The sequence below is a fragment of the Rhinopithecus roxellana genome, chromosome 3 (assembly GCF_007565055.1).
Source record: "Rhinopithecus roxellana isolate Shanxi Qingling chromosome 3, ASM756505v1, whole genome shotgun sequence".
Taxonomy (NCBI): Eukaryota; Metazoa; Chordata; class Mammalia; order Primates; family Cercopithecidae; genus Rhinopithecus; species Rhinopithecus roxellana.
The window spans coordinates 42110338-42122073 of NC_044551.1; the positions used below are offsets into that span (position 1 = coordinate 42110338).

The window sequence follows — 11736 nt, forward strand, 5'->3', positions numbered from 1 at the left end:
CTACAAAGTGAGACTCCGAGACCCCGTCTCTTAAAAAAGAAAAAAAAAAAAAAGAAAAAAAAAATTAGCCAGGAGTGGTGGTGCACACCTGTAGTCCTAGCTGTTCAGGAGGCAGAGGTGGGAGGCTTGAGACCAGGAGTTTGAGGTTAGTGTGTGATGATTGTGCCACTGCACTCCAGCCTGAGTGACAGAGTCCCCGTCTCTAAAAATAAATACATATATAAAAATAAATGAAATCCGTATTTACTCAGTGAGATTATGGCTAAAATAAGAAACTGGGCCGGGCACAGTGGGTCATGCCTGTAATCCCAGCACTTTGGGAGGCCGAGGTGGGCGGATCACTGGAGTTCAGGAGTTCAAGACCAGCCTGGCCATCATGGTGAAACCTCATCTCTAATAAAATGCAAAAATTAGCTGGCCTTGGTGGTGTGCGCCTGTAATCCCAGCTACTCGGGAGGCCAGGGCAGAAGAATCGCTTGAACCTGGGAGGTGGATGTTGCAGTGAGCCGAGATCCCACCAATGCACTCCACCTTAGGCGACAGAGCGAGACTCCGACTCAAACAAAAACAAAAACAAACAAAATTGAAGGGATTCAGAGAATGGTGAAAGAGCTTATAGCTGGGGTTCTAAGTCAGCACTGCAACTTAACTGACTTGGGCCAAACTGGATTACTACTAGTAAACTGGTAGATGAATGAACATGCATTTGTCATAATCTTAAACTTTTTTGTTGGCAATGTTTGTATCAGGATGCAACACCTTTTAAGTTCATTTCCAAAGATTCAAGACACTCCCTTAAACAGTTTTTAAAACAAGCACTCATTGACCACTGTGTGCCAAGTTCTCTTATGAACTTACTCTGATTCTTGTCATTTTTTTGTAGGGTAAATCATGTTAGTGTTCAAGTTCATCTTCTTGTCTATACTTTGCTTGTAATTTTAGGGTCCTTTGTAATTCTTAAATCTAGAGCTGTTTTCTTCTGTTAGGAAGCCCCTCCAACCCTACCAGCCCATTGACAGTGTGTGTGCTCATCAACGTTGTAAGAGAGGTTCGAAAGAGCTGATAAGGGGAAAAGTAAGTAGGCATAATTCTTGTGGCACAGAGGTGCCAGGCTGGGAATGCAGTGGGGTGACTGTATCATTTTATCTGCTGTTGTGTAACAAACCATTAAAAAATTTAGTGGCTTAAAGTAAGAGTCATCTATTTTGTTCACACTGCACCTTAGGCAGGACTCAGTGAGATCAGCTCATCTGTTCCATGTGGTATCATTTGGGGCTGCTCCACTGGGTGTGGGAGAGGATCCATCTTCAAGATAGCTCACTGGCTGGCAAGACAGTGCTGGCTCAGCTGAAAGCTCAACCAGGGCCCTCAGTTCCATTCCACAGGCTACTTCAGCTTGCTCTTGGCATGATGGTTAAAAGGTTCCAAGGGTGAGCATCTCAAGACAGGAAGTGGGGATACCAGTTTTTTAAGATTTGGGTCCAGAAAATAGCAGTGTCACTTCCACTGTATTCTGTTGGTCAAGCAATCACAAAGCTCCAAGGAGACTCAAGAATGGACATGGGCCCTCCTCAATAAAGGTGTCAAGAAATTCTGGAGCCATGTTTTAAAACCACAGTAAACTTGAGAGCATGGACAACATCTGAGTGGAGAGGAATAAGAATATACTCATTGACTAGCACTGGGAATATGGGACAAATGGTTTATGGAGCTACAGTGTATAGGCAGGATTGGAAAGATAATGAAAACACAAGACCAAATCCCAGGGAAGGCTGGCCCAACAGAGGGCCATTCAGCCATGAGTCTAGGTATATGGAAGCTAGCTGAGAAGCAGAGGTAAAGACAAGGCCAGGCAGTCACAGGTGGGAAGGACATGGGGAAGCTGAAGGTCAGAACAAGGCCAAGTGTCTATAATCTGATTAGGAGAATAGTCAGTAATCCAGCAGTACAAGTGCAGTAGTCAAAGGAAATAAGACACCTAGAACCAAAAGGCGAACCCAAGAAAACAAGTCAATGCCAGAAAAAAAGGCAGAAATAGGGCTGGGCATGGTGGCTCACGCCTGTGATCCCAGCACTTTGAGAAGCCGAAGCAGGTGGATCTTCTGAGGTCAGGAGTTCGAGACCAGCCTGGCCAGTGTGGTGAAATCCTGTCTCTACTAAAAATACAAAACATTAGCCGGGTGTGATAGCAGGCGCCTGTAATCCCAGCTACTGGGGAGGCTGAGGCAGGAGAATCGCTTGAACCTGGGAGGCGGAGGTTGCACTGAGCCAAGATTACGCCATTGCCCTCCAGCCTGGGCAACAAGAGCGAAACTCCATCTTAAAAACAAAAACAAAAAAAGGCAGAAATAAGAATCCAGATCTAAGAAATACATAGGAATCAGAAAGAGGCAAGTCAAGGAGGAATAAAACAGACAAGACTTCAACACGAAGGCAGGGTGGGGAAAGCCCACACTGCAACCACTTGGCTGTGCTGCTGTGAGATCTCAAGGTACCTCTCCAGAGTATCAGCGAGGCAGGTGAGCAGTCATGAAGTGACCATAACGTTCCGTGTACAGCATCAATAGGCAGACAAAGACTCTAAACACCTGAACTGCAGTTATTTCAATTCAGGTTTTATTAAAGTTGTTTCTGAATATTTTTTCTCAGTGATCCTTGTTCTGATGAATATTACATTTTATCCTTAGTTTTGCTCATTTGATTTTGCTTTAGTGTTTTAAGAAATTATTTATCAAATCCTTTGCCATGAATGAGAGCACCAAATAATGTATCAATACCCAACTGCCTGATTCCTTTATAGCAGTAAGAAAAGTCAGTAAAACATTTGTACAGTACAAGTACTAAAACATCAAGATCCCCTCTTCAAGTGAGAGTGAGCCAAAGCTTCCTTAGCATCATCTGCAAGCCAATGTCTTTTCACTATACCATTAAGATGAAAATAACTAAAAGCACTGACACAATTTTCTTGCTCTTTCCATCTAAAAATGTGGGTTTCTTGTGCTGTGGCTAATTTTTAAAAAACCAGAAAATGGAAGGAAAATAAATCAGTGAATGATTAGCTTACAAGTTTTTTCTACTCATCATTAACCAGTCTTCCCTTTTCCCTAAAGTTTAGACAGCCATAAAAAGGCAGGAAAAACAATGTACATAATAAAAAAATAAAAATAAATATCTGAGAGCCTACTGTAGTAGGCATTTAACACATTTCACTTCATCTTCACAACGCTGTGAAAGAATTATTATCATCATTTTACAAATAAAGAAACAGGCTCAGAAGGGTGAAATGACTGGTGCTTGAAGTCACGCAGGGGACTGAGCTGGGATTTAAGTTCAAGCCTATGCTCTAATATGCTGCTTAGGCTCCCCAAAGCCCTTCAACTTGAGATTCTTACTATTATGGCTTCATCTTCTAATTCTAAATTTATACTTTTAAGTCTGCAAAACTACTGAATAATAAAAGAATCTAAAATTATTCTCAATTTACTTGCCAAAATGGGAGGTATTAGAGTATTAGAAAATTCTTCTAGCCTGGGCAATATCGTGAGATCCCACCTGTAAAAAACAAACAAAAAACCAAAAAAAAAAAAAAAAAAAACAAAAAAAACAAAACTAGCCAGGCGTGGTGGTGCACTTGCCTGTAGTCCTGGCTACCTGGTAGGCTGAGGTGGGAGGATCACTTGAGCTCGTTAGGTACAGACATCTCTTTAGGTAATCATAACATTCCATACCTAAAATGGTTGTTAATTGTAATTAATGTTAATGGTAATGATAGCTAGCAATAAAAAACACAGAGTAATTACAATCAGCTCATTTTCTTATTGTCACCATGTGTCAATCTCATAGAAAGGAAGGTAAAAAAAGACAACTTCCTATTGTGAACCTTGATTGTTCATTAAATTTACAATATACACTTAGCAGAATGCCAAAAGATGTTCTGGTTTTAAAAGCTTATCCACCAGTCTTTTGATTGCATTTTAAAAGTGCATATTTGTTTTTTAAGGGTCTAAATCTGATGAAGATGGTAGGGCCCACAAGGAGATGGCTTTACTGATACATTTGTGTGCTATCTTAGAATTATCTATAATGTATAAGAGGATAACTTTTCACCACTCCACTGAATGCCATAGAGTTCCAGTGGAAAATGGATTTATTTTATGAGTAATAACTTCAATCTAAACCTATATAATCTAGACATCCAACAATATCTGATTGTCTGCTGGAGACTTAATTGCATGCCCATTAATCTTAAATAATTGACATTAATATCTAGTTGTTCTTTATTCATATTCTTACTGCAATTTAGTCAACAGAGATTATTTTCCTTGTGTCCAGTCCTAAAATGACTAGATTTTCATACTTCAGAAGCAGAAAGAGTGAGATTTGATCATTAAGGCTTCTTCCAACATTAAAATATCCATAATTGACTGCCTTCCTAAAATCTGACTGATGTATCATTCATTAAGTCATTTATTGGACAACTCTTTTACAGAACACCAGCTATAAGACTGAAAAAAAACCACATAGGCTCATTAATTCTAGGAGGTTAATATATAAAAGGTGAGCTCAATGTTTACACAAATGTGACTTAACAGATACAAAGAATAGGAAATAAAGCTTGTCAGTATAACAGAGGTAGTGATTTGTGAGTACCAACTTTAAAAAAAAAAAAAAAAAAACTTTGCGGGCGCAGTGGTGAATGCCTGTAGTCCTAGCTACTTGGCAGGCTGAGGCAGCATTGCTTGGGCCCAGGAGTTGGAGGTCAGCCTGGGCAACACAGGAAAAAAAAAAAAATTGCTAAGAGGAGAGAATACTTATGTTAAGTGTTGTTATCACAAAAAATAACATAAACAGAGCCGAAGGAAACTTAAAAAAAAAAAAAATTCAGCGTAACTATTAATAAATGAAATGAGAAATCATGGGAACCTAACACTTTTGTACTGATCACCACCTCCCATCATTTAGTAAAGGATTATAAGGCAAAACTGACAAAGGGGAAGAGGAATAAGGGCTGGTGGAGTTAAGTTGTAGGTAAATTACCCAAATAGAGCCATCTGGGTCATTAGCTGTTAGTGCTGCCTCAATTTGCCTGAAATGATTATATGACAGGGAGGCTGAAAATAATTTGAAGATAACTCAGAGCAAACAGAGCACAAGGCTTTTTGGCCATTCTTGCTTGAAAGGGTCCTGGGTATCTCAAATTTCAATGTTCCTTGCCTTCCAAGTCTCACCTAGACCTTTAGCCCCTGCAAATGGGGATGAGAAAGGGGTGGGGTATGGGACAATGATGTGAGCATAAAGCCTATCTAGCTGGGATTACAAGAACAAAAGATGGCTAAAAGGAAAAAACAAAACAAAAGGTAAAGTCCTGAAAATCTATGTGTATAAAAATCAATCCAAATGATCTAAATTTATACAACCATGAAGCTTTATCTTCTACGTACCCAAATGTTGAACCAATCCCCACCATCTCCTTTTTCCACAAAATACACAATACTATACAATTCCTATTATAGGGACCGCTAGGAAGAAAAACGTAGTTGAAAACACCTAGTTAAAAGGATTTTGGATTCAAATTTATCGCAGTACCAATTTTCCTAAACATGTTTTGATAAAGGCCATCGGAACACTTGTCACACTGTTCAAATGCCCAATGGTAAGACTTCTGATGAGACCAAACAGGTCACATTAAATCAATAGAATATCTTAGAAATAAAGCCAATATGACTAAATCCAAAATATATCACATGAAGTACCTCATGTACAATACAAACCTAGTTTAATAAATAAAAGAAACATAGGTGACTGCGCTCTGGGAGAACATCCAGTTCCTGATGGCCTCTTCACAGTCTTCTCTGAGACTCCACTGCCACTTCCACTCGGGCAAGCCTAATGGTGCGGCCATGAAGTTTGTAGCCATCTTGTCTTACTAATGCCACAGTGCCAGGCTGCACCCCAACACCAGCTGGCACATGACAGATGAGTTCATGCTCATGGGGGTCATATTTATCACCAATGGGTGTCAGTTTCTCCAGGCCATGCTTGGCAAACACACTTTTCAGCTTTGCTTCTAAAAGCAACAGCCCTCGGAAGACCTTCTCCAGCGTGAGCTTTTGGTTCTCAGGCTCTGATTCTTCAGAAATGCACTCTGTAGTCTTCTCCAAAATGTCAGCTACCTCCACCAAGTCCTTGCAGAAACTCTGGATTCCTGCAGAGAAGCCAGATATTTTTATTGTTTGTGAGGAAATCACTCTGCCCTTGGGCATAGAGTTTGGGTAAGGCCTAAATAGATGGCTAGTATGCCGAGTAGTCCAGCAAGTGGAAAGGCTGCCACACAGGACTCAGAGATCATCACTGATTACCACCCCAACCCAACTGACAAGTCAGTGTCTCTCAGAAGGCATATATGACTAGGAACCTGACTAGGAAATGAAAAAGACAGAACCCAAGAACTAGGTAAGACTATATACAACAGGCTTAAGCCTGTCCTTTAAAAACAACTACTTTTATATTTATGTATCATGAATATATATAATATATATATATATTTATGTATCATGAAATTTTGTTGCTATTTGCTTGTATTATGTACATTTTGAAAATTCCTGCCTGTCCCAGTTGTGCTAAGGCATACATTCTCAACAGGAACAAGACATTAATATTTCATGAGGAGGGCAATAACAATAAAAAAAGAAAGTCAACACTATGCTAAGGGTTGTCATGAATGGTTTATTCTTGAGGACTGGCTAAATAGGAACGCGAAAGTTAAGACACAGCCATAGATGAGGTAAGTTGGCTACGAAGTTGCTGGAGATGGACCACAAAACTTGTCTGATTTTTAAAAAGAGTCATATGAACTGTTATAAGACAAAAGTAAATTCAGTTGTTGAGAAATCCCATTCCTCTCAATTCTAAACTTGATTTTTCTTATGGAAATGAGGACAAGAAATGTCTTCATTAGAGAGGTCTATGACATAATACCAAAGCTCCAGTGGGGGCTGGTGAGAGGCAAGGACTTTGTTAATCTGACTTCAATCCAGGGACAGGCTTAAGGTTCTGTGTCAAAACAGGTAGCTACCTTGAAATCAAGGACTTTTTTTTTTTTTTTGAGACTGAGTCTCACTCTGTTGACCAGCCTGGAGCATAGGGGCATGATCCTGGCTTACTGCAACCTCTGCCTCCTGGGTTCAAGGGATTCTCATGCCTCAGCCTCCAGAGTAGCTGGGATTACAGGCGACCACCACCATGCCCAGCTAATGTTTATATTTTCAGTAGAGACAAGGTGTTGTCATGTTGGCTGCACTGGTCTCGAATCCTGATCTCATGTGATCTAACAGCCTCAGACTGTCAAAGTGCTGGGATTACAGGCATAAGCCACTGTACACAGCCAAAGACATTTTTATTGTAAATAAATCTCTCACCAAATATCTTGGCGTCTTCCACACATCTCTGGGTTCGCCTCCTTATGTTTTCACAATCAGCTACAGCTCTCTGGTATCTCAACTGAACATCAAAAGCAAAATCAAAAGGATGAGAAAACAAATGCTTATTGGTGGAAGAGAATGTTTTTGCTTACTTTACAAATTTCACCCTTCTGATAGGCTTTTATAAAACAAACTAGGAGTTATAGAAATTTTAGATCAGCTACTCCAAATCCCCAGTCAAAGCAGAAACCCACTCGTTAGCAGCACTGCTAGGTAGTCCTTTAGCCTGGTAGTTCAAACTCCTAATGGTTTTAAGTTCATTATCTTGAGAAAAAGCTGTCTTTTTCACATTCAGCCAACACTACCAACCTCCAACTTCCTTTCATTGACTTGAACTTAAGGATAACTGATAATAAGTTTTAAAAGTATGTCATCTAGGCAGGGCTCATGCCTGTAATCCCAGCACTTTGGGAGGCCGAGATGGGCGAATCACCTGAGGTCAAGAGTTTGAGACCAGCCTGGCCAACATGGTGAAACCCTGTCTCTACTAAAAATACAAAAATTAGCCTGGTATGATGGCAGGCGCCTGTAATTCCAGATATTTGGGAGGCTGAGGCAGAAGCAGCATTTGAACCTGGGAGGCGGAGGTTGCAGTGAGCCAAGATTGCGCCATTGTACTCCAGCCTGGGCAAGAAGAGCGAAACTACGTCTCATTAAAAAAAAAAAAAAAGTATGTCATCTATTTGGAGGCAGTTATTTCACCCTCTTTAGTCTTTTTCTCTCTCATTCTTAATGCAATTCTTGGTTCTTTTAACTGCTGTCTTAAGGTATGCTTTCCAGCCTCCTTACCATTCTATCTAGGTGGTTTTGCTTTGGAATTCCTCTGGTTTATCTATCTCCCTCTAAGTGTGTCTATCAACCCAGGACTGGGTCCAGTATGCCAGACGTGGTCTCATCAGCAAAGAACAATGGTCAGTGACCTCACTCATTCAACATATACTTATTGTCTACTATATTCCAGGCACTGTACACCTCCTTTAATCTGCCAAAACATCAGATATCTAAGCGCTGTGACATAACAGGAAGCTGAAAAGAGATGACTATCTTTAGCCAGTGGTGTTTTTGAACTACTACAGTTTTTTTCTGCCCAGTATACCTAGCAAGGAGTGGAGGAGGGATGAGGGGTAGCAGATAAAGAGCCAATTAGGGAAAACTTCATTTTAAAAATTGACATGAAAAACTTTATGTGGACATTTAAATTAGAGAGACAATATGAAGAACAAATATAAAATCGACTCACTGTTAAATCCTGTACTTCTTTCTCCAGTTTAATAGCTTTTACCCTTAAGGCTCGTTCAGCAAGAGAGGGCCCAAGCTCATCAGGAGGGTCCTCAGAACGGCAGTCCTCACCAGCAGTTCTTTGGGTGGCAGTGCTGAATGGAAGTGGCCATCCCCTGTAACAGGAAGGAGGTGGTGCATAATGAAGAAATGCCATCATAAGCCAAAATTACAACCAAGTTTAGAGACCAGAGATCTTCCCAGATTGAATCTCTGGAGAAAGTGTTTTCAGTTATAGTAACAAATGAACACTTACGAAGTCCTTACCATGTACCAGACACTGTTTTACTTGAGTCATCTTTCCTCTCACAACAATATGTGGATAAGTCCTATCATTATCCCTATTTTACAGATGAGAAAACTGATGCTGAGAGGCTTAAGGCATAATGGCCTACTCAAGATCACATAGCTGGTATTCTGCTGGGTTAGAACACTAAGCACCAGGCAGCAGAAATAGCCAGAACTGGGTATACAAAAGTCAGCATAAGGAAACCAAATGCTAATAACCAGAACCAGAAGAACATTATCAGAAGTGGGCATTCAACAAGTCATACAGTTCTGGTTCAACCTTCCATCTTACAGATGGGGGAAATTTAGTCCAGTAAAGGGACCTTATTAAACTGGAGTTAGGCTTAGAATTCTAAGCCTTCCTCACCACAAGCTGTAAGGCTTTTAGGAGAACCTGTGCTGAGAAAGGAATTCCCACCTATATATAAGATCAAGTCAATGAAATACTTACAATACTATATGTTACTGCCAGTGAACTATAGACACAGGTGAAAATAGATCTTTGCATTCAACTAGTTATGCAATCTAGAATTTTGTACAACTAAACTGTTTTGACATTTAGTTCAGTTTACACAGGAAGAGATTCAGACTAGAGGCTAGTTTACAGCAAATCTTGGACTGTGGAAGTCCTGACTGCCAGTTCAAGGAAGTTTCCATTGCACCTCCTGGATCTTCGTAATTTGACTTTAAGTTAAATTATCCTGAAAATCAATCTGTGAGTACAAGAGTTCTTTAAAACAATTTATATGGACTGGCACATATTATAGAGTGGTCCTTGAGGAGATGGCTGAGCAAAGCCTTAAAGAGGGTAAAAGAGTCAGCTTTAAAAAAGGGAAGAGCATCCTGGGCAGAGCAAATTTAAAGGTGTAGGCAAGAGGACTTGTATCTCCTTGACTTTCCAAGCTGATCTTAAATTCAATTATTATAATCTGGTGTGTGATTTTACAGACAGTTCCACATTCTGGGGTCAGAAAATATGGTCACTGTAGATCTGGGGATAATTACACACGGGGAAACACCTCCTTCTCCCTAAAAAACCACATTTATCCACTTGAACAAGCAGGTCAAAATATTCTCAGGGCCAGTTCAAAGGGAAAATGGCCAAAGCTTAGACCAAGAAATAGGGGTGGGGAGTTGTGGCCAATCTCAGTTCCTGCTGCTTCAGAATTGGAGTAGGGAGACAGCTTATCAGAAGGAACCATTTTTCTTCTGGTCATTTCCTTACATCACCAACAAGCTGCCAAAAAGACTTGAGAACGGTAAACAAAACCAAGTCCCGAAACCCTGAATGCAACCTCTTACTTAGGTGCTAGGGTAGGATGTTGGGTCAGGTGTGTTAAGATAAAAACGGTGACATATATAGTTAAGCACATTTACCAGATTCTCCCGTAGCTTACTTTACTATTCAGAGGTCCAACCCTACCTCGTACTCAACCATTTTTATTCTCTTTCCCAGGAAGAAACAGTGTAGAGGCAATACTCTCTGAGAAAATTAATTAACATCGCTCATTAAATAAGAGCGCCGATTCTAACGCCCTGGTTTCCAGCCCGGGTTTCACCACTTCCCAAATATTTAAGTTTGGAAAAGTTATTCAACTTTTCTAAACCTCAGTCTCCTCAATTACCAAACAGGGAATAATAAAAAGAACCACCCATAAATCTGCAGTCGGCCTCGTAAGCGACCAATAAAAGCTGCCGATGAATAAAGGCAACAAATGGAACTTGTCTCCCGAAGGCTGATGCAATGGCCGTTTGGAGAAACCAAGTTCAGCGGCCTCCTTTTACTGACAGGTACAACGGTGCCCGGATAACGGAGAAAGGACTGGCCTAAGGTCACGCGGAGTGAGGGGAGAGAACCCAAATCTACTCACGGGTACCACAGGCTGGGAGAAGAGGACGGGAGAGAGGTACAGCCCTCCCTTGGGGGCTTAAGAGACTTCTTCTCACCTTCCAGGCCATACATGACCTCGGATCTCCCCACCTTCCTCGGCCTAAGAAAGAGGTGCGGCTGGGGGCCTCAGTTTCCCGGTCTGTAAAATGGGGCCGTGAGTGCATGGTCGTAGAGGCCGAGAGGCTTGGTCCCTTCGACTACCTTCCGGTAACTCTCGCTCTCCAGCCCACAACCACCCGGGCTGGCTCGCTAGCCCCGCAGAGTCCTCACGCTACCGACCCCCCGCCTGCAGTGCTTACTTGCTCTCCCACGCGGCAGTCAAGGCCAGTAGGCGCTGCACCCGCAGCCGGCCCGCCCACAGCGACCTTACGGCCATGTTCCCGACTTTGGCTGAGGGAGGCAGCGCACGCGCACTTGCTGCCAGTGAAGAGATGCTCCCGCTTAAAAACCAGCCTTTGCGGGCGTTTCCCTCTCAGGGCTTCCGGACAGGAGCGCTATACTTCCGTTTGCCCTGTGGCGGGCGCAGTTCCCCATCCGGTCGTTCGGAGCTATCGCAACACTTCCGGCTCTCAGTGTGTTTCGCGAGTAGGCCGGGTCCTAGTGGTAACTGCAGAGGCTCCGTGCTGGGCGCAGGGTCGGCGGCAAACAAAGCGGATCATAGCTGTGTCCGCATGGAGCTTACTTGATGTTATGAGCGATAAACAGATACAAGCGGGATGTAAAGTCAGAATATGAGCTGTGTTTAAAGGTGAGGGGCAGGTGTTGCGGAAGCCTGGAATAGAAATCTGGCCGTGTGGG

The 11736-nt window shown here is 41.9% G+C and overlaps 1 protein-coding gene across 1 annotated transcript; it reads right to left on the minus strand.

The window, feature by feature from the left end:
• Positions 1–2594: 2594 nt before the first annotated feature.
• GRPEL2 (GrpE like 2, mitochondrial) lies at positions 2595–11455 on the minus strand. The gene is made up of 4 exons (XM_010386851.2): positions 11238–11455; positions 8722–8875; positions 7419–7500; positions 2595–6205 (listed from the first exon to the last, which is right to left on the minus strand). The coding sequence occupies exons 1-4, from the start codon at positions 11312–11314 to the stop codon at positions 5841–5843; spliced, it is 678 nt and encodes a 225-aa protein (XP_010385153.1). The 5' UTR covers positions 11315–11455; the 3' UTR covers positions 2595–5840.
• Positions 11456–11736: the final 281 nt, after the last annotated feature.